Source organism: Mus pahari, chromosome 3 (genome assembly GCF_900095145.1).
Source record: "Mus pahari chromosome 3, PAHARI_EIJ_v1.1, whole genome shotgun sequence".
Classification (NCBI taxonomy): Eukaryota; Metazoa; Chordata; class Mammalia; order Rodentia; family Muridae; genus Mus; species Mus pahari.
In genome coordinates this window covers 162,324,238-162,347,644 of record NC_034592.1, presented here as the reverse complement: position 1 = coordinate 162,347,644, position 23,407 = coordinate 162,324,238, and the positions used below count along the sequence as shown (strand labels likewise).

The following is a 23,407-nucleotide window of genomic DNA, read 5'->3' as shown; positions in this document are numbered from 1 at the left end:
TAATGGCTAAAAAAGTGTTTTAATGGAAATGGGAAGTCTTCCCCTTTTTACAAGTTTGAATGGACACTCAGTCACTGAAGCCCACGTCTGAAAACTGGTATAAGAGGAAAGGAAGACGCCTCCTTTCTGGGCCAGGCCTGTGTCTGCCCAGTGCCTCTGCGGACGTCTCCCATCTCCCACTGTGCTATATGCTAAGCCTGCAGAGATGTCCATCCACCCATAGCCCCTGACATGCGCAGCGGGTAGTGGGTCAGCACATCTGAAAACCGCAGTCCTCAGTGGTCAAGTTCACCAAGTATTGAACGGATGTTGGGAAACAGGAGGAAGAATGAGCAGCGATTTCCAAATCTCCCTTTGCATCTTTTCTGGTCTTCAGTAGGAGGAGTCATTGAAAACAAAACACAGTCAACCACACCTGCAGGAAGGGTTCATTTCAGCCTAGGACTTTCCAAAACATTCGTGTTACAGAAGAAAAGCTATAATACAGGCAATGAAAAAGACTGGCATACTTTCCCCCACAAAATTACATAAAAATCAACAAAACATTAAATAAACAATATTAATCATTAAATATATTAACACCAAAATCAGGTATAAATTAGGAAATAAATGTACAAACTATTTCACAAAGTGCTTTTAAAAATATATACACAACATTCAAGAAATTCTTAATGTAAGACATTTCAGATTGAACTTTTGGGGTGGTACATATTTTAAGTGTTCTTTTCTTTCAAAAAGTATTAACACGCACTAACACAGCACTTAACATACACATACACACATACACACTAATACAGCACTTTAACATACACATATATACACACACATACATACACACACATACATACACACATGTACACACATACATGTATGCATACATAAAAGGCATATTCCCAGATTGGCAAGGAATAAAAACCATTTTTCACAGTTACTTAAAATGTTTCGACATTTTCAATGGGATATTTTAGCCCCCAACTGAGCTTGTAGGCTAGTTTTATAAAGATTGCCAGAAGGGAAAGGAGCTAAAGAGACCCTAAAATGAAGTCCCTAAAATGAAGTTGCTAATACTTCTGTCACATAGCGATCAGAAACTTGTTTCTGTGAAGTTAAAGCCATCATGTAGTCAGCCCTTGCCTGTGTGTTTCCTAAACCCTGTGCCTATGAGACATATACGCCCATGGTTGTTGATGACAGTCCCACAGGAGAGGGAGAATGTCCTAGAGTAAAACGGCAGCCAACACAGACAAGTCCTTTAATCCGGCCCTTGGCTCTTCTGTAAGTAAATGGAGCTTGCACTGTATTTTCCAGCAAGACTGTCAAGATTAATTCAAGCAAACCCCACCAAAGTGCCTTACCCATTGAGCTACAGGTAAGTTTTATATTTTAAAAACTGTCAGCTGAAAACAGGTGTGGTGGTGCATGACCTGGTCTCAGCACTTGGGAGTGGAGGCAGGAGGATCATTAAGCTCGGCCTCAGCTATGTTGTGAGTTTGAGGCCAGTCTACATATGAGACGCCAAGCAAAAGCAACCTGGTGGACAGGCCTGACGCGCCACGCCCTGCATCCTTGGGGATGGTTTTGTATGTCCTTGGTTGTTGTTAGCACTCATCTTCCAGGTTGTTCTTTTCTTCTCATAGTAACATTGTTATTATCCAAATAAATGCTGAGAGATATGCGTGCTACATTATATGCGGTGCTTTCCTTTGACAGAACCTTTTCAAAAAGGCTGTCTCTCATGTTTGTACAGAGTTAAAACAAGATTAAACATCCTAGGAATGTAAAAAAATAAAAATAAAAAAAACCAAACCACTCAATTCTCGCTGTATAAAACGTGTCCTTTTTGTTCGAAAGAACATAATAAAGTTATTTGGATTCATTAAAAATGCAGTGTGGGTTTCAGACTTCCCTAAATGCAAAGGAACATTTGCTTGGCAACCTGAACTCAGGTCCTGAAGAAGTAATATCCACACTTGCCACCTGCTTGGAAAATTAAACACGAGTTCTTTAAATTCTCTATAAACTTAGGTTTGGGTACACTCAAATCCTAGAGATGACGCCAAGGGCCAAAGCCACACACTACACACAAGCAGCTGGGAGACAGCCAGAACCGCTCTTCAGACACTGCCCTCCTCAGTGAAGGCTCCCCTCACGCTGCCCATACCCTCACGGACAGTCACCTGGAATACAGTCACCAATGATCCCTCTTCCCTCGCTAATACGAAGACATACTTTGGGATCATGGAAACTAGAGAGACACAGGCAATTGGTAAGTTCTGGAAGGGACAGCTCATGGTCCTTGCACACAAAGCACATCTTCCTTGTTACAGTGACATGACTCAAGACATAGAAGGTGTCCCCAAGCCCTACTTAGGCACAGAAGAGATGGCCACCTAACGGGGTACGTCAAGCTATGAGCCGCCAGTTGAAGAAACATTTACAGTCCACTTTGCAGCAATGGTATGAGAGGGGGCAGACTGAGTCTGTTCACGGCAGCATGGACCATCACTAGGCACAGAATATGTGATGACATGGTGACCCCCCCCCCCAAAGCTAGCTAAGAACATCAGGGAGGGGGCAGGGGACACACACAGGACAACTTCCCCATCGTACCGATATACAATACTTTACACAGCACCAGACATGTCACGCCATCGCAGCCAGTGGTGCACACGGCATCAGGCCCAGCATGAAACGAGCCTGCCTCTCATGCAGACACGGCACTGGGCAGAGTGGGTGACCAACATGTTGCTACTCATCAGAACTGCCACCGGCTTGTCCAGAACATACTACTATGAAGGGTCCAAAGACAATGTTTGTTCTTTATTGCTGGTAATTCCCATACTGGCCCTAAAAGAGAACAAGACATAGATTACACCTCTATAGTTTGGGTCTGCACACCCAAACAATGGGAAGCTTCCTTCCACAGCCAGAACCCTGGGTGCCTGGGTGTCTCAGAGCCTGCCAGAATCCACAGACACTTCTGCAATCCAGAGGTACCGTCCTTTAGCCCAACAGTCACTCCCTAACCTTACACAATTGTTTTCTTACTTATTTTGATCAGCTTTCCTCACAGGCAATGTGCCCTCCCTCACTGGGCAACCGGAAGGAAGGGCCTGGCCATATGCCTACCCAGACGTCATGGTGGCCCTCCAGGAAAGGAGTTCCCGGTGCCCCTGATGGGGCAGCAGAGCTAGTGCTTACACGGGTGACCTGCTAACATGATCAGTCAACACAAAATCTGACAGAGAAAAAACGAGTTTGAATGCAGGCTGACTGCAGGGTTGGAAGCCAACAGAGGAGTCTCCTGGAGGACAGTTGTCTTTACGGACACGGGCACTCAACCCCAGCTTCTTCTCCCCCACAGCTAGCTGAGGAGGGCTCCTGGGAGCCCACAGTGAAGAGTCTATGCAAAGCAGACTGACAGATAGGTACCCAGGGGGTGAAGCAGAGGGCAGAGCAGGCCTCGAGTATAATCCTTAGGGCAGGCAGACTCAAGTCTGAGCCACTGCCTCTCAAGCCAGCTATTCCATCCTGCAAGAGACACACAGGACAGAGCCCAGAGCTGCTTCTGACCCTCAGAACTGGGAAGTAGGCTGGAGGAGCGACTTGCATTCATGGGTAGAGGCTAGGGACAGCAGAAAGCACATTCAGTACACACAAAACCTTGCCTGTGCTTGACTACATCACGGGACTACCGACGTGATTGGGACCTTGAGGCTCACAGCTATAACTCCTACAGGCTGCAGTAAAGGTTTGGATGGGGATGCTTGTCCCTGAGACGTCACTGCTGTGTCTCCTCTAGAGGCAGATGGAGTGATGACCTCCAGTTTAGTCTATAACTAAGTTAGCACGCCTCTCTTGTTGATCCACAAATTCAAAAGACACTCTTTTCTGGCCTCTGGGAAAAGAGGTATCTGTGTCATTAAGAGCACCCGAGCAACTCTAGCCCCACAGTGGCTGCACACTCTTGCTTTACCAGAGGCCATCTAGTCCCACCTGTTGTTCCTCAGGACAGTAAGAGAAATCCTTGCCAGGCCTCACTTGACACTTGGCAGATAGCGCTTCCTGAAATGCCCAGAAAGCTTGCCTGTTCATAGCCGTAAGGCCGCTGCTGCTGGGCAGAAGGTCCCGTCTGCGATGTTCTGTAACTTCCATACTGCTGACCTTGTCCTTGCTGGTAGCTTGAGTACTGTGAGGGGGCTCCCTGGGCAGGACCTGTGAAGACAGCAGAGGCCGTGAGAACAACCATGACCAGCTCTCCATGCCTGTGAACATCCAGGCACCAGGTAGCTGTACTTTGGTGGGTACAGCCTGTGCTATGATAGTGTCACAATCCAGCTTGCCATCTGTGAGAGTCCCTTGAGGACTTGGGACTGTGCCCACACAGATATGGAGCACCGAGGGCCTGTCCCCAGGACCACCTAAGGCCAGTTATAGTGGACCCGTAAAGCAGAGCCATAAATGCCAACAGGAACAGGGAAATTCTCTGGCAGAAGAGAAATGTCAGGTTTCTTCTGAAGACTAAGGTGAGGGCTCAGGCGAGGATTGCTAAAGTCCCCACATCTGTTTAGTTGTTAGAGTGTGTGTGTGTGTGTGTGTGTGTGTGTGTGTGTGTGTGAGATCACCACGGATGGCAATACTCTGCCATGGAGCCGCAGTCCAGCCCCCTGGTGAAACCCAGACAGACTTTCAATGCCTTATGGCTGTGGCCTCAGGGTGTTTTTTTTGTTTTGTTTTGTTTTTTTAAAGATTTATTGATTTATTTAATGTAGATATGAGTACTATAGCTGTCCAGATGGTTGTGAGCCTTCATGTGGTTGGTGGGAATTGAATTTAGGACCTCTACTTGCTCTGGTCAACCCCGCTTGCTCAGCCCCTGCTTGCTCCGGCCCAAAGATTTATTTATTATAAATAAGTACACTGTAGCTGACTTCAGACGCACCAGAGGAGGGCATCTGATCTCATTAAGGGTGGTTGTGAGCCACCATGTGGTTGCTGGGATTTGAACTCAGGACCTTCAGAAGAGCAGTCAGTGCTCTTACCCGCTGAGCCATCTCGTCAGCCATGTTTTTCTTTCCTTCTGCACATATATCTGCACATCACTCTCATCAAGCAGAGGCCAGAGGAGGGAGTCAGATATCTCCTGGGACTGGAGTTACAGTCAGATGGGATCTACTGCTTAGATGCTGAGAACCAAACCCAGGACCTCCGCAAGAGAATTAAGTGCTGTTAACAGCTGCACCATCTCTCCAGGCCCTGATGTTGGTTTCTGATTGTGACCACAGTACAGGGATAAATGATGATCTTAGACACAGGGAGGCAGGAACTGGGTACATGGGAATCCTCTAAAACAACCGCCCAACCTCTCCAGCGATCAACAGCCACCCCAAAATAAGCCTACTCAACATCTGCCTAAACAGCACCATCACAGTGTACGCAGCGCACGGCAGACATCAGAGGGTCCTCTGTGAGGAGACAGGCGTCCCTCTTACCATAGCCCTGCTGCTGCCCCGGGTAGCTCTGCTGGTTGGGATACTGCTGCTGGGAGTAGGTCTGCTGCTGTGCTGTGCCCTGCTGGTACCCAGCCTGCTGCTGACTGTACTGGGAGTTTCCTGCAGAAAGAAGGGGGCACAGTCTCATCTCTGGGCAGTGCAGGAGGCTCCCTGCAACCCACAGGACAGTGAGTAGCCAAGGAATCCTTTCACCATGTCCCCAGAGGCAGTACATTCCCACAATGGCTCAAATATCATATGGCTTTTTTTTGTTTGTTGTTGTTGTTTTTTTTTCTGAGACAGGGTTTCTCTGTATAGCCCTAGCTGTCCTGGAACTTGATCTGTAGACCAGGCTGGCCTCGAACTCAGAAATCCTGCCTGCCTCTGCCTCCCAAGTGCTGAGATTAAAGGCCACCACTGATCAGCTCATATGGCATTTCTGTCTTAATATTTTATAAAATACAACCGAAAAGCCCGATAATATAAAATGGTTGATGTAGCTGCTCAGGTTAATGACAGTCCTGTGCACCGAATGATCACGTTCCATTCCACACAGCTGATTGTTAGTTGTCAAGGTCACTGGATTTACAACCACACAACCCAGTCTGTCTGTGAACGTGTTTCTTGAAAGGCTGAACCAAATGTATGTGACACAAAGTCATGGCCTGGGGTCCCTGAATGAACAGAGGAGAAAGGAGCTGAGACAGCATTTGTCCCCCTCTGCTTCCCACCTGCGGATGCAACCGCTGTCCCAGGCTCCCGCCACCACGGACTATACTTGAAACTGTAAACCAAAGTAAACCCTTCCTTAAGTTTCTTCTGTCAGGTGTTTTGTCCCAGCAACAAGACAAGTAAGATACAGCCTCCAAAGCTACCTTTACTTCCTAAGATATGAATGGGACCTTAATCAGAAACAAGATCTCCAGTGAATGCCAAGCATGAGGGTCTGTGTAAGGTCAGAGAAATCTGAGCAGATACACAGAGGCCACAAGACAATGCAGGTAGAGTCTAGAACATGTCTCTCCAAGCCAAGAGAGAGTCAGACGGATGGCCGGCAGCAGATGCTGGAGAGGCCTGGTGCAGACCTGCCCCGAGCTGGCAGAAGGTAGCTTTGCAGACACCTTGACCTCAGATCTCAGGCCCCCAGAGCTAGGAGGGGGTGAAGGCCTGACGTCCCAAGATGCCCAACTGGCGCCCCGAGAGTCTGCTCATTTGATATGCAGAGGCTTGAGAGGGGTGCCCTGCCTACTATGTGTTTGGTTTTGAAGGAATAAAATGTAAATAAGTGTAGCTGGTGAGAATCAAGTCTGAAGGGCTCAGAGAGACCAAGCAGGCAGAGTTAAACCTGTGGGCTAAATCATATGACATGTGACATAACAGTGTCACATACAGAGACACTCACTTTCATGTGGAGTTATTCTAAGAGAGACTATAGGTCAATTATTAAACATTTCACCGGGCAGTTGTAGCACATGCCTTTAATCCCAGGACTCGGGAAGCAAAGGCAGGCAGATGTCTGAGTTCAAGGCCAGCCTGGTCTACAGATCGAGTTCCAGGATAGCCAAGGCTACACAGTGAAACCTGGTGTGGAAAAAACAACAACAACAACAACAACAAAATCCAGGAGAGAGAGCTCAGAGGTTTAAGAGCGAGTGGCTACTCTCCCACAAGACCCAAACTTGGTTCTCAGAGTCCATTAGGTGGTTCACAACAACCTACAGCTCCAGCTCCAGGGGATCCAACACCCTCTTCTGGTCTTTAAGGATGTCCCCAGTGAGGGTGCACATGGTTACACGCATGCATTTTAAAAAATACTATATATGTACTATGCATGTATGTATGTACATACGTAGCACGCATGCATGCAAGCATGCGTGCTAAGTCCTACTGAGCCCATGACTCTCAAGTTGCTCAGGGACCGTGTATCTCTTCTTCCTTCCACATTCCATGGCATCCCATCAGTGACAATGCCTGTCAGCCAGGAGGAACACATTTATACCACGGAGGGGCAAACGCTATGAAGCAAGGCTTTCTGTCTCAGAGCCTCATAGCAACAGCACACAGCTGTCACTCTTTCCCCCGTTCCCACAGCACCACGAAGGTCTCCATGCTGGGGCCACAAGCTCCTTACAAAAGCAGCTGTCCTACTAGCCCATGGGCTATTGAGCTGGAAGAATGGCCATGTTTGTCTCCTAGCAGCAAAATCCCCAACACGGTCAAACTCTGCCCTGTTTCCCAAATGCACAAGGCAAGTGAAGCCCCGCTGCGCAGCCCGCAAACCCAACTCCACAGACCTACACCAATGACTCGGCTGAGACGTGCTGGAGGCCAGCATTGCTAGGTCCTAGGGGTGTGGTGTCTGAACCACTGTGCCTGTGCTGCGCCTGCGCACTGGGGCATGGCGTGCGCCGCCATGCTTCTTACCCCCCTCGTAGTAGTGCTGTGTGGGGTCCTCAAACGAGCGGTCATAGCTCTGCTCTGTGTAGGACGACTGCTGATAGGCGTAGTCACCGTGGCCTACAAGGAAACAGGTGATGTATTTGGAGGTGTCTCTGGGCCTTGGTCCTGGGGGACAATGGGGCTGTGCTACAGTGAGCTCGGGCCAGGGGATGAGGCAGATCTGGCTGAGTCTACTTCTCCAAGCCTCTCCAAGACCCTCTGTTCTCTCTCTTGTTCTTGTTCTCTCTCTCTCTCTTTCCCCCTCTACCTCTAAAATGCAGATGTCACCAACACTGTGGGACTGCTATAAACCACAGAGCAAATCAAGCCTCTTGCTAGCACCAGCTGCTCTCTTCTGTTCTTGCACAGCTCCTGGGGGTTTCTGGGTAGCAGTATGCTATGTCCACGAAAAGGCTTTTGGATCATGCCACCACCTCACACCAGGAATCATGGCTTGGTACAAGACTTGTCTCTTCCGCCTACCTTGCTCTTAGCCCCAATCCCAGACATACAGCTTACCTAATGCTATGGCTGACACCAGGGCCCTGGCCAGAGCTCCCCAGAGACCTCTATCTTTATCTCTCAAAAATCTATATTTAAAATGGATATTTATTGAGACAGGGTCTCCTAAGGTAGCCCAGCCTGGCTTCAAATTCTTAATCTTCCTGCTTTGCCTTCCTGGGACCTGAGATTCTAAGGCCTGGGCTACCATACCCAATATGATCATTTTAAGTGTCACTTCCACAAATCCACTTAAAGGTAACTGAAAGTGACAATTTGCTGAAGTGAGGGCAGGAGGCTAGAAGTTGGGACCCATCATGTTACATACAACTGTCATCGATGGCTGGTGCCACCTAGCTCAGACTGTTACTACCTTCTGGGAAAAGGAGGCAGAGAAAACCCAAAGAGGTGGATGCAGTCCCATGATGATGCTCAGGGAACATCTGAATTAGGACCTGCCATGTCCCAGGTACTCCGTGACCCTCTGCATGGCTATGTCCATGCTCAGCATCCACTGAAACCGCCTGATCAGCAGAAAGGCCTGGACCTCCAGCTTAGTACCCATGACCTCTATATCTGTGACCTCCGTATCTGAGATCAGCCTTAGTCCATGTCCCAGTGTGCCCAAGCAGAGGGGACTCAGGATGCTTTGCTGGCAGGACACAGAGCTCTGGATATGAAGAGCACACCAACCAGGAGCTGCCAGCAGCGCGCCTTACCATCTGGGTAGTACTGTTGACTCATGGGCTCTGCGGAGCCCTGGCTGTGGCTGTACTGTTCGCTGTAGTACTCCTCTTGGCCCAGGTACTGCTGGGAAGAGCCTGTTGGGATGTGACCAGACACTTAAGACCAGCATGCAGTGGGTAAGACAGCTCACCCCTGGTTTAGCAGCAAAGCCATGCTAAGAAGCCTTGCCCATGGGAGGAACGCATCCAGGACTATTCAACCATCAATCCTTCTCCTCATAACCCAAATTCTCTGGAACTGCAACAACAGCCAGCTGTGTCTCCAGACCCAAATATCTGCTCCCTGGGCTAGCTAATGCTCACTCGGTCCCCCACGGCACCTATGCATCCAGCGTTCTTGCTCGTGCCTTGGAGAAAACCTTATGACTCCCACCTGGGGAGAGAGAGTACTGACCCCCTCACCGACGGCTGAAGCAGGCTGGCCTTACCTTGCTGGGAGGGTCTGTAGGGCGCCATGGGCCGCTGCCCCATCATGCTGCCTCCTTGACCACCCTGGCCCATCATGGCAATGGGTGCCTGGCCCTGGTAATGCTGGCTTCCACCCTGTGCTGAGTTGTAGTGGGACGTGGCTGCCTGCTGGTGCATCATGGAGACTGTGTAAAAGGACAGAGACCCCAAAATAAACCCGAGAAAGCTCTAGGGTAGAACTCCTTTCCCCGAAAACCCGACTCCCTCTGATAACCAGTGCCTTTGATTCCAAGTTGTATCTCTAACAGTGTGGGCTGCATCCATGATTTGGTACAAGGCTAGACCTCAGTTGTTAGGACTAACATTTGGCTATCTTAGGAAAGAGCCACTGGGCAAGACGAATCAGGCCCATACACAGCTCCTGGCTACAGAAACTAAAATCCTGTCCTTCCTTGTCCCCAGGGCTTGTCCCTCCTTCAGGTGTCACAGTGTGCTCTCTCTACTTCTTGAGCAGCAGTCCTACAGCACTGTGGACTACGCCAGCCTGCCTGCTGGCCCAGCTACACACTGCTCAGAAGTCACTGGAACACCAACATCCCACAGAAACCAAATAAGAGCCATTTGTTTTAAAGTTTGTAGAAAGCCAGGTGGAGTGTGCATGTCACCTGAGCTACTCAAAAAACGGAGGAGAGAAGATGCCAAGTTCAAGGCCAGCCATGGCAATTTAGTGAGAGAGTGTAGCTCACTAGTAGAGCCCTTACCTTGCATGTATGAGACCCTGCGTTTAGTCCCTAGCACTGAAGGAAAAAAAGGAGAAAAAGGAAAAAAAGAAAGAAAGAAAGAAAGAAAGAAAGAAAGAAAGAAAGAAAAGCTTCTAGAATCCATGTTGAAAAAAAAATGAGGTGAAACACTCTTCAAAGAGACATTGTAGCACTATAAGGAAACATACCGTCTTATTTTGTAACATTCCTCTGTGACAGGTGTCTCTGATGCTTAGGGAACATCTGGATTGGAACCTGCCATGTCCCAGGTACTCTGTGACCCTCTGCATGGCTACCTCCATGCTCAGCATCCACTGTCAACCGGGGCCCCTGCTCAGCAGAAAGGCCTGGACCTCCAGCTTAGTACCTATAATCTCCAGTTTAGTACCTATGACCTTTATATCTGTGACTTCCAGCTTAGTACCTGTAACCCCCAGTTTAGTACCTGTGACCTCCAACTTAGTACCTGTGACCTCCATGTCTGAGACTTCCAGTTTAGTACCCGTGACCTCCATATTTGTGATTTCCTGCTTAGTACCTGTGACCTCCAGCTTAGTAGCTCTGACCTCCAGCTTAGTAGGTGTGACCTCCATATCGGTGACCTCCATGTCTCTGACCTCCAGCTTAGTACCTGGGACCTCCAGCTTTAGTATTTGGACCTCTATTTATCTTTTCTTCTTCTAGCCTTTGCCAGGGGTCCCTCGCCCGAGACCAGTGCTCCTCTTCCAAGTCAGCCAATGGCTTCCTTTCCTTAGAATTGCTGAGGCCTCTGAGCAACCACTCAGGGCTGAGTCAGTTTGTCCACCATCCCAGCCCTGTGGAAATGCCCAGGGAAGAGCCACAGTGCTCACTGGGGGACTGTCCCTTAGGAGCTACACAGCCAAGTTGCCTCCTGAGTTTGCTAGGGTTGAGAGCTGGCCACAGATATGGGGCCAGGTGTAGGGATAGTACCTGGGTTGGACTGCATGTTGATGTTGGTCCGAGACACATAGTTGCTGATGGCACCTTGGCCTTGCATGGGGACACTCTGCGAGGTAGGTCCCGAGTGGCTGTACCCAGGGCCGGTACCATGGCCACTGCCTGACAAGCTCATGGAGGTTGTGGGCAGTGTGCTCTGAGCCGTCTGCTGCATGGACACGTGGTTTGGACCTGCCAGGAAGGGCACAAGAGGTAGTGTCAGGCACTGGAGGCCAGGTTTCCACGTCAAATAAAGACAACCAAGTTCCCTTCAGATGACTTTGAGGAAGAAGGCCAACTCAAGGTCACTAACGCTTAGGAATGGAGTGAGTGGTTAATGCACACACACACACACACACACACACACACACACACACACACACACGTGTTCCTGAGAGTCCCCAGTTGGTACTAGGAGTTCTTATTTTGTAGCATGAACAGCGGCAACACCACACTATCATTCTTAAAGAACGCACACGGAAGCACATGACCGTACATTAAATGCCACAGGTCAGAATAGAGTGGACCTGGATACTTGGAGTCAGCTTCATGTTCTCTGCATGGTTATTAACCACCACAGAAACTTAGGCTCAGAGGAGTACCTGCAGCCAGGACAGTGGGAGAGAGGTGGGCGCAGGACAGGAGGGAAGGCACTGTGCCCAGCCCTGCTGGGCGTAGGCTGCCACTATAGCCTGCTATCTATAGCTACCTTGGTGACATCGCTGCAGCAAACCTGCTCACCGTTACCGATCTGGCCCTGCATGAGGGAGGCGGGGGGCAGGCCTGTGCTGACGGTATCACTGAGGCTGCCCTGAGGGTGCAGGCCCTGGCTGGAACCGCTCTGACTTAGTGCTCCGGGCCCGAGGTTCATGTTCTGTGTTGGAGGCTGTTGACGACAGAGAGGTTAGAGCAAGAGAGAGTTAGTTCAGATGAACCAGTCAGTGCACAAGCTGGCTTCCTGTGCTTTCACTCCCTGTATCCTCTCCCCTCTCCTCCTCCACCCATCTCCTCAGCCAAACATACGGTGAAGAAGTGAGGTGGCTCTTCTCCTCACCAAGCAGTGGCTGCAGAGGTTTGCACACACACGCTATCTATACCTGGCCAAGAAAAGAGGCTCCTAACCCAGCCTGGTGCTGCAGGCCCACAGTCTCAGCAGAGAAGTGGAGGCGGAAGGATGGCAAGCTCAGGTCTTGCCTGGGCTACAGAGTGAGTTCATGTTCAGTCTTGGAAAAACAGATCTGGAGACTTAAAGTTTATTTTTAAGATGTAAAAAGAGGCCTAAGGATATCGTTTCATATGCGCAAAGCTCTAGGCTCAACCCTACTGAAGAGAAATGAGAAGGGTTGTCTCCAGCAGGAGCAACACCACAGCTGACCAAGGTGATGCCACTTGTCACGCCTCCACTTTCCAAGGGAGCCACGTGCCAGGAGAGAGTCATTTCCTGGTAACATGTCTGCCCTGGCACCTGCGGTCAGCCTTGGTCATCATGGGTGGCTTCTTTTCCTGGCCACGTTATCATGTCATCTCATGTGGTCACAGGCATACGATTCGACATCACAGTTAAAAGTTTAATCTGGGGCTGGAGAGACGGCTCAGTGGTTAAGAGCACCAACTGCTCTTCCAAAGGTCCTGAGTTCAAATCCCAGCAACCACATGGTGGCTCACAACCATCCATAATGAGATCTGACTCCCTCTTCTGGTGCATCTGAAGACAGCTACAGTGTATTTAGATATAATAATAAATAAATCTTTTAAAAAAAAGTTTAATTTGGGGAAAATGCATTTATAGAAAAATCAAACAGACAATAAAATATTTACAGTGGTATCTGGGATGTTTTTAACTTTCTTTTATTTATTTATTTATTTATTTTTGACAGAGGTCATAGTGTGTAGCTTTAGCTAGCTTGGTACTTGATATATGGCCCAGTCTGGCTTTAAACTGACAGCAATCCTCCTGTGTCAGCTTCCCAAGTGCTAGGATTACAGGAGTACACCTAGAAAGACTTATTTATTTATTATTTATTATTAAGAAAAACATTTATTTTTCTATCTCCTGTCAGTCACAACACTCACCGTTAACATTCCCAGGGTTGGTCCTGGGGCCACCTCCCTAAACCAAGTAAGCTAAGTCCCAGTTCCTCCTGTCCGCCATAGTCACTGACGACCTCTCCCGGAACCCCCAATTTCGGATGCCTCATAGCTCTGGACTGCTGTTGGTCGCCTGTCCACTTGAGGTGATACTCACAGAAACCGGCTGCTGTACCTACCGCGGGAAGCAGAGACTGCATGTTCTGGTTGGAGTCTGCTATGGTGGCCAGGTAGACCAGGTTCCGGTGCAGGATCTGCTGGTACCTGTGGAGAAGCAAGCGTACAGGTGAAGCTGCCACATCCAACGCAGAGCCAAATCTACCCAAGTCAGCCTCGGCCTCCGGCCTTGCAGGACCGCGGGCACCGACACCTAGGCCAGGCTGGAAACGGGCAGCTGGCCGCTCTCCAAAGTCCAGCAAGGGGGTCAGGTCCAGCCAAGCCCTAAGCAGGCTCCTGTTCCATGACTGAACCTCTGAAAGACCCTGAGGCGTGAGCCAGGAGGGAGGTGGTTGATGGGAGAGGCAAAGAGGCCTGGAGATCAAGGCAGGGCATCAGGAAACAGAGCCCTGCTCCACAGAGCCAGATGTGAGGCTGGCCTCACAGAGGAGCCCTGGAAGGAAACAGGAAAGGCCCAGGGGACTCAGGCGCCTCACCCACACGGCACATCAGGCAAGGTCTCACTTCTTTCCGACCAGCTTCACAAGGTGAGGACCCAGGAGACCCAAGGCCCCTTGTGAAGGTGAGAGATAGGTCGAGGTACTCTGCCCGCCCATGGATGGGGGCTGTAGTTCCTCCTCTCCACGTTCCCCTCGCCTGACCTCCCTCTGCCCCGCACCAAGGAAGCTTTCCCAGCACGCGGAGAAGGCAGTCACAGAGAGACGAGAGTGGCCAGGCCCTGGGCCGGCACGGTTACTCACTGGGTGCACTCGGCTGTCTTGCCCTTGCTCTGGTAGTCCAGGATGCACTGGATCAGGTGATGGTTCTCATCCAGCATCTGGGGGGGGGGGGGAGGTAAGCAGGGTGCATTCAAGGTCACACAGCAGCTGGTTCACATCTAGGACGTCAGGACCCGTGGGGAGTGTGCTAGGGGCACACACTCCAGGTCCTGGCCCCTACCTAGAGCGTTCCGCAGACCTTCAAATCACAATTCCGCAGGAGTGCAGAGGCAGCTTATAGGGGCACCACTCTAGGCCCTGGCTCCTACCCAGAGAGCTCCACAGATCCTCAAATCTCAACTCCACAAGAGGGCAGGGGCAGCTTACATCCATCCCTGGGCCAATGAGAGAAGCCCAGGAAATGTACGGCCAGTAGGAGGCACTGTAGATACACAAGACTGGCAAGACAATGAGAAGACTGACTACCAGTCTGTGGTGTCACCCCTTTGGACCTCCCTGAGCCCTGAGGACATGAAAGGAAGGGGGGCAGAGGCCCAGGCTGCACTCTGCAGAGGCTGGCACTGTTCTGAGACTGTCTTATTACACATCATATAGGGTCTGGAGTAGAAGCGTGGAGTGATATGTGCATGGTCAGGCATGAACATGCTAGAGGACAGTGGGCTCCCAGAAATGCAGTGCAAGCCAGAGGCTCTGTTCCAGGGAGAAGGAAGTCGACCCTCCCTCCAGCAGGCACAGCCCATGCTCATCAGCTGTGGCACTGTAGGTAACTGGTCAGAAATGCAGATCCCAGGCCTGTGCCTGCTCAGGTGGATGGCACACGTGGCAGCGCTGGAAGGCACTGCCTGGGCTGAGCTCCCGAGGTGTCCTGAATGTGCTGAGTTGTCTCTTGGGGACGGTAGCACCCTCTTCCCAAACTCAGTCACGTGAGTCTGACCTCCACAGGCCCTAGGGCTGTTCTGGCATGTACTGGTTCCAATGACCGGTAACACTGAGTGGGATATCAGGGACACTGGGTGTGAAAATGCTTGTGAGTGAAGGGGGCCGAGCTTATGGACAGGCACGGTGACAAGGGTCTTCTGTCACCCGATGGCCCTTGAAGGGCCTCTGAGAAAGGCAGAGGGAGGGACGGGAGGGGACAGAAGAACTGGGGCAAGCCAGTGGGCAGAGGACAGCCAGCAGGCACAGTACTGAGCCACTTTCTACCTGGAGTGACCCGTGTCGCTGGGGGAGGAAGCCTGGAACACCTGCTACCTCCTGTGACACACGGGAGTCTGTCCGCAAGTGCTCACACCAGGCAGGCCCTTCCTCCACCTTCACAAAAACACACACTTGCCCTGTTCCTTTAGGCTGCCTGCTGCCCTTCCCTCTACTTTGCATTGTGGGTCCCTGGACCTGCCCTCTGCCGGAGACCAGCTCCCAGCTCCACACCTCAGCCTACAGAGTCTCAGGTGCAAGTCTCCTCTGTCCAGCTCCTTTGTCGGTTAAAGGGCCTCCTCTCCACTGTTTTCCTGGACTGAGTGTCCACCAGGGGGCGCTGACACACAGAAGCTGCTTGTGATCTAAAGGGCAGGTAAGGACTTTCACTCACCCCCCCCCTCACCGCACTTCTCCCAACACACGTGTGTGCGCGTGCGCATACACACACACACACACACACACACACACACACACACACACACACAAGCAAGGCTCCCAGAATCCTCTTCTTCAACCCCTCACTCTCAAGGAGACGCTCTTTCCAAGGACACAAAGTAAAACCCCTACCGCATGTCCAGGTTGTCATGAAAGCCACAACAGCCAGAGGGAAGATGAGAGGCTGGTGGCAGCTTTAGGGTATAGCCAGCCACACAGAGGGACAGTGCCAAGTCACACAGAACCTAGCATTTGTATGTACTGAACTGGTGCCATGTGTCAAGATTTGTTTTTTAGGGCTGGAGAGATGGCTCAGTGGTGAAGAGCATTGACTGCTCTTCCGAAGGTCCTGAGTTCAAATCCCAGCAACCACATGGTGGCTCACAACCCTCTTTTGGGGTGTCTGAAGACAGCTACAGTGTACTTACATATAATAAATAAATAAATAAATGGTCAAAAAAAAATTTGTTTTTTAGTGCTGGGCAGTGGTGGCATACGCCTTTAATCCCAGCACTTGGGAGGCAGAGGAAGGCGGATTTCCGAGTTCAAGGCCACCCTGGTCTGCAGTTAGTTCCAGCACAGCCAGGGCTACACAGAGAAACCCTATCTCAAACAAACAAACAAACAAAAAAAACAAAACCAAACACAAACCAGCAAAGGAAACCACCACAGACCTCCAAACCTCTGCCACAGCAGCCGAGCACAGGTATAACTAATATGTGGAATAAAAACCACAGAGAAGCAAAAACCAAACCAAACCAAACCAAACCAAACAATGCATGCTAGGAACACCAATACCAGGCAGAAAGAGTGTCAAAAATTGAAGACTAACCTGGTCTACATTGTGGGTTCTAGGCCAGTGAGACCTTGTTAAAAATCAAAACAAGCCGGGTGTGGTGGCGCACGCCTTTAATCCCAGTACTTGGGAGGCAGAGGCAGGTGGATTTCTGAGTTCGAGGCCAGCCTGGTCTACAGAGTGAGTTCCAGGACAGCCAGGACTTTGCAGAGAAAACCCTGTCTTGAAAAACCAAAATAAATAAATAAATAAATCAAAACAATAGGGATGGAGAAATGACTCGGTGGTAAAGGGTGAGTACTGATCTTACAGAGGACTTGAGTTCAACTCCTAGCACCTAGTTCAATTCGGAAAGCTCACAAGTGCCTATAACTGAAGGATTACCTAGATTAGACTGGGGTGAGAAGACCCATCATCCACTGTGAGTGATTCCAGTCCATGGGCTGAGGTCCTGAGCACAAATGTCCCTTTTATCTCCCTGTTTCCTGTTCCTTTCCATCCTAGAGAAAAACTCTCTAAAGACCAGGATGTGAAAGGGGAGGTGAGACACACTGCATTTTAGGACAGGATTTTCTGGGAGGTGAAACACTCCATTCTGCAGGGACCATCCTTGAGACAAGAAGTAAACAACTCAAAATAGCTTCAGGAAGTCCCTGAAACTGACCAGATTCACTAGGCCTCAAGAGGATATAAGCAGTAAGAACCACTGGGAAGACTCCCAGACAAACCTACCCACTTGGAAGAGGCTCTCCAACCTCCTGAGCAGTCTGCAGCCTGCGCAGTATGCTGCAGGCTCCCCGCTTTGTGAGCTGTCACCCATGTTAGAGAAGCCTTTGGTGATGCAGCTGTCTTTGAGTCATTTCTAGGAGGCGGATGCCCGACCTAAGCATACTCCGGTAGAGTGCTGTAGCCCCTACTAAACATTCACCCACTGCAGTGCACAAGACATGAATTAGCTGTGCAAGCTTTCAAGCAGTCCCAAAATCACACACAGGCCGTGCACGTGAGAGGAACACACAGCCTTATAGTCTCACTACCACACTTAACACATATGTCCAGTTTTCAAAGACTGCACATGCAGTTAAGTACATGACCACAGACACAGTATGTTTCCACCTTCCTGAGACAACATGGGTGTCATGTCTGGTCCCATGCATTTTTGAATACTGAGAAGACTGAGTTAGCTCAGCACAGTACAGCTCCCTGCCTCACGAGAATCTCAGTGCTGAAGAAAGGTACACACAGATGGCAGATGACGTTAAAACCCTGCATGTTCAGATGAATCCAAAATGCATGCCACCAACGGCCTCTTTACAGGATTCTGGACTGGCCACAGTTTTCTACCATTTCCTACAGAGTCCTCATCACTCTTGCAAAATGGCACCAAGATGGTCTGGTCCATCCATACTGCTCAACTGGCTTAAACTCAACATCATCTTCCCTCTAAATGCAGTAAACGGAGGCCCAAAAAGCAGGTGTCAAGAAGAAATGATGGAAGAGGATTTGAGCCCAAGAAGCCAAAGCAGCCCTCTTTGCTCTCACTCAGTCCAGAGTGTAAATGTCATTTTTATTTCCTCAGATGATGGGATAAGAGCTGCACTCAAGCTATGCAAATACACGGCTTGGGCTGAGCCCAGAGCACTTCTTTCTCTGTGTGTTATCCCTATCCCTAGGCCTAGGCCTGGAAGCTTCTAACGTCCATACAATCTAATCTTCCAAGCTGGCTGACTCAATCCGCCAGCTCTCTGCTTTTGACTGAATTGTTCTGCTAGGCCTCCTACTCATACCATGGCCTCCTAGAACATAGGCAATATGTTCTGATCTTCTGGCTCCTTCTCATTCTCTGGTTTGTTCTATCTTCACCTGTGTCTGGCTTTTTTTCTTCTCATTAATCTTAAAAAAAAAAAAAAAAAGATTTATTTATTTATATGTGAGTACACTGTTGCTGTCTTCAGACACGCCAGAAGAGGGCATCAGATTCCATTACAGATGGTTGTGAGCCACCATGTGGTTGCTGGGAATTGGACCTCTGGAAGAGTAGTTAATGCTCTTAACCTCTGAGCCATCTCTCCAGCCTCCTCTCTCACTACTTTTAAGTTGCCTCTCTTTGCTGTGCTGGTGTGTGTGTGTGTGTGTGTGTGTGTGTGTGTGTGTGTGTGTGACTTGAATGTATCCCATGCCTGACTCATTCTGTCAAATCTTTCTCTAATTTGTCACTTTGTCTGCCCCTCAATTAAACACAGCTTTCAAGCATGGCTGCTTCCTTCTATAAGCTAACCCCACCTTTATTGTCAGGGAGTGAAGCTGTGTACTGAGAGTGTCTGCACTCCTGCCAGCCCATAGAGACCCAGAAGGCATTAGGATGTGATCCCTTGCCAGAGCAGCCTTGCTGCTGTATTAAAATTCCTCTACACCAGAGGGCCCCATGTGTCCATGCTTACAACTAGACACAATCTGAAAGGTAGCACAAATGGATCCTGTCCACAGCCTGTGCTACACAGCATCCCCCAGTTCCCACTCCTTCAGGCCTTTCTCTCCCACACGCCATGACTGCTTTCCTCCAGCTTCAGTGCCTCGCTCACCGTTTGCTGGCGCTCATATCTAGCCCTCACTGCATCTGCTGGACACAGTGCGTTCCTCACCTGTAGCTTGGGGACTTTCTGGAAATGGCCCTGGGCTCTGAGCACAGAGATAGTGGTAGGCAAGCCCGCTGGCCCAGTAATCTAGGAACATGCCTAAGGCAGAACACCGCATACCAAACGGTATAGGTGTTCTTTCCAAAGGCACACAAAAGATGGGGTGTAGGGAGGTGGCGGACACTGAATCCCGCTCCAAGTGACTGTCCCTTTGAGACTGGGAAACAGATCTGGCCTCTGGAGGGAGATGCCTTCTCAGGAGTGTTTCCATCCAGGCCTCATTGAGCAGAGGGCACAGGCCTCTTTCCGGTCCCCACTTCTCTCCATGCAAGGAATGCAAGGCTCAGGCTGAGAACCATGAAGAGTGGTCCTTTGCCTGACAGAAAGCAGAGAGGCCAAAGAGCTGTTCCCTCCCCAAGGTGAACTCCAGACTGAGGAATGAAGGGATATCATTCCTACCCCATTCCAGGGATGGGAAGAGAAACCTTGTTGCCCCCCCACCCCCCGAGGACTGTTGATCAAGAACAGCTACCCAAGAGCCATTACTCTTCCACTTTAAGAGCGGATTCAGACTCAGTTCCACACACCATTCACCGTTATGGGGACAGCTCTAATGTTCCAAGCAGCCAAGTTGCCTTACTAACAGGATTGGCTTTAGAAGCCTGGAGACTGGAACCCCTGTCAAAGGAGAAGGACCCGACTCCATAATCCTCTGACCTCCACCTGTACACTGTGGCACACGTACCCATGCATGTACATCATCATCATCATCATCATCATCATCATCATCATCATCATCTAATCAGCAACAGAGATATAATTTTTATTGTGTAATTGTTATATGAAACAGCAGGGGGCGTCCAGTGGGCCTTCTAATAGGCATGCAGGCACCCAAATCATTGCACTATACCCTGGATGGTTGCACCAGGAGCACACAGTGCTGGACATTGGTATACTATAGCCCTCAGCTAGTGGAGAGAAAGGCAGAGTTGGTGCTTGGTCAGTGGTGTCTCTGAGGGCTCTAGCCGGCTGTAGTTCCACCTCAGGATCCCAGGCACACACATTGTCCACACAAAAGCACAGTTCTGACTACATCCTCCTCAGGTGCCAGTGGTCTGTCACAAGGTCACTTGCTCCAGGTCAGGGCAGCTCTCCAGACTCCCACTCTGGGTCCCCACTCCCTGCAGGCCACATCTAGAACTATTCGAAGCTTGCTCAAATTTCCTGACCTCATACTCTTGCTTCTATGGAAAGCCTCTAAACTTGGAAAAAAGGCTATCTGCAAATCAATGTCACCTTATAAGAATGTTATCCTTATGAGAAGAGTCAGAAAAACAGGCAAGGAGATCCCAGAAGAGGAAAACAGAGACCTCTTTGCAGACCAAAGGACACCGAGGGCTGTGAGAGCCACTAGAAGTTGGGAAGGTATGAGGTAGCCTCCCCCAGAACTTCGGGACAGAAGGAAGGCAGACAGCCACTCTTCACACCTCGACAGAGTGAGTGAGTGAGTGAAAACTGTTGTCTAATGTCACCTGGGTTGTGGCCAGTCAGGGAAGTTATGGGACATGAATACATCTGTTTAGGCAGAACCTGTACTATGGATTCTATAGTTTATAGGGTATACCATGCAAGACTAGGGGCCAGCAAAGGCCACCTCAGTACATGCTAACTTGTATGCCACCAGCAATACCTCCAAGTCTCACAATGTCCTTGCGACTGTCAAGAGAAGATTATGGAGAGGACATTCTGCGGGCTGTGGAGGTTGAGCAGGATCTGTCCTCCAAGAACAAACTGTTACTTCCTTCGCTTTCACCACCCACTGGCCTTCTCCTTCTCTGGATTCCCTAGCTCTCCCCAGTGGTCTTAGCATGGGCTGGTTAGCACACCATGTGTGTGTGTGTGTGTGTGTGTGTGTGTGTGTATGTGTAGTTTAGTGGTTTTGCATGCTAGTCATGAGTTTTACTACTAAGACACATCCCTAGCCCTTGGCTTTGATACAGAGTCTGGATACACACACACACACACACACACACACACACACACACACATCTTGAGCTGCCTTTGAACTTGTCGTGTAGCTCAGGCTGTTGTTCTTAGACCTTCCGTCTTGCCACATGCTGCAGAATGTGACTACAGTGGTGCACCGTCAGGCCAGGTCATAGTGCACGTTGTATGTGTATGATACATCCCTCAGGCCTTCTCAGACTCCTCAGCAAAGGATTCACAGAGACAGGAAGTGAACTCCCGGCCCTACCAGTTCAAGGACCTTGACAGGCTAAACTTAAGACCCACTTCCAAAGATGCACAGGCTGAATTTCTGCCCTGAACTGAGGTCAGCCAACTCCTCCTCTTTGTGATCTGATGTTTGGGGTAGTCCTCCAATACACCTTTGTCTTGAGAAACTGAGGACCTTTGATGAGCAAGTGTGACCACAAAACTCTGACTAAATGTTGAAGCCAAAGGTGGTGCTGGAAACAGTGACTGTTAAGAACCAGCAGCCAGAGTGCCTGAACACTGTCCGGACTGCCAATGTGTGGAGTACTCAACCCTCCAGCAACCAGGGCTCCCTAGTTCATGGCCACACTGACAGCAGCCTGTGGAGCCACACGGAAGGGCTACTATGTAGCCTCTGTAGCCTCCTTCACTAAGTCACTTCTGCAAAAAGTTAAATGTGGCAAGATCTATAAGACCTATATTTCTGCTCTCCTCCAATAATCTCCCCTGCTCACTAGGACTTGCCAACCATGATAACCATTATATTCCTAAGGAGGATAGCAACTGTGATCTGGGAAACAGGCGACAAGCGAATAAAATCTCCACAAGCCTCTGAGGGAGTAGAGAGGCCAATTTCCTTTGGGACCTAACTAGCTCAAGAGAATTCAAGAATTCTGTAAAAGGAACCAGAATTAGGAAATGCCAGCGCGTAAGAAAGATGCTTGGAACCGCGAAGGCAAACAGTAAAAAGCTAAAGTGTACAAACCAAAACTTAAAGCTTCTTTTGTTAAAGACGTCCACACACCCACGCAAACGCCTTCTCTGAGTAACTGGCCCAAACTAAAGGATGGAACTGAGAGACTGCAGGACAAACCTGCGGTGTCTGAAGCCAGGATGCAGGAGGCGAGGCTCGCTGATACCCAGTGGCCCGAGCGGGGGCGGGGCTGCGCTAGCCTTAAGTCCGCCGCGTGCAGCAAGCTCTGGACAGCGGTGCGGGCTCTGGATATGGCACGCACACTTTGGATGCGTCCCTTTGTGCAGGGCACCGCAGTACCTCACAAGAGCGGCCAGCTCGCCGCAGCGGCACGCCTCCAGGCTGCCTGCGCCCCCTTCTCCACTCGCCAAGCTGCGCGCAAAGGCGCGCGACCGTCGCTACCAGGGCTGTCAGCAGAGCGCGACAAGCCCCCGCCCCGGCTGGAGGGGCCGCGGGCCCCGGCGTCTCGCCCTGCCGCGTCTGCAGCCTGGGGCGCTTTGGGAGAACAACGCGCAACGCGCTCCGGGGTCCTCACCCCCTGCGGCCGCCTGGCCCCCGCTGCCAGTGCCTCCGGCAAAGTTGGCGCAGGCTTTCCTGGGGGCGCGCGGAGCCGCGGTCAGGGCTCCGTGCGGCGGGCTGTGCCCCGGCTTTGTTCGTGCCCCGCGCCCACCCGCACTCTGTACCCCCTCGGCCCTGCCCACCTTCTGGATGGTCTGCTGAGTGACCTCCCCTTTGCCTCTCGGCCGCGCCGACGCGAAGGCCACGGACATGGTGGTGGCGCGGACTCAGCCCGTGATCATTGGGGTTTATTCTCCGGCTGCGCCCCGCGGCCCGAGGTGCCCATTCTCCGCAGCGCGGGGGCGGGGACGCGGGGGGCGCGAAGCCGTGGGCTCGCCCGCCTGCCTGTCGCCAATGCGCGCTCGAGTCCCCTGCGTCCCCACGCCTTACGCAACTGCCTCCCGGGACCGGATACCGCGCGGAGGCCCCCTGCACCCGGCCTGCGCTCTGCGTCCAGCCGGTAGCCGCTACACCGCCCCCTGTGCTTAGCTTCGGTGGTTCCGCCCGCCCTGCCCCGCCCCGCTGCGCC

General features: G+C 50.7%; 1 protein-coding gene across 1 annotated transcript; it reads right to left on the bottom strand.

Moving 5' to 3' along the window:
* Ss18l1 (SS18L1 subunit of BAF chromatin remodeling complex) lies at positions 1-23,407 on the bottom strand. The gene is made up of 11 exons (XM_021195049.1): positions 23,022-23,407; positions 14,310-14,386; positions 13,572-13,656; positions 12,046-12,190; positions 11,299-11,496; positions 9,607-9,771; positions 9,152-9,253; positions 7,917-8,009; positions 5,493-5,612; positions 4,088-4,215; positions 1-2,847 (listed from the first exon to the last, which is right to left on the bottom strand). Exons 1-11 carry the CDS (start codon positions 23,088-23,090, stop codon positions 2,821-2,823), a joined length of 1,209 nt encoding a protein of 402 aa, XP_021050708.1. The 5' UTR covers positions 23,091-23,407; the 3' UTR covers positions 1-2,820.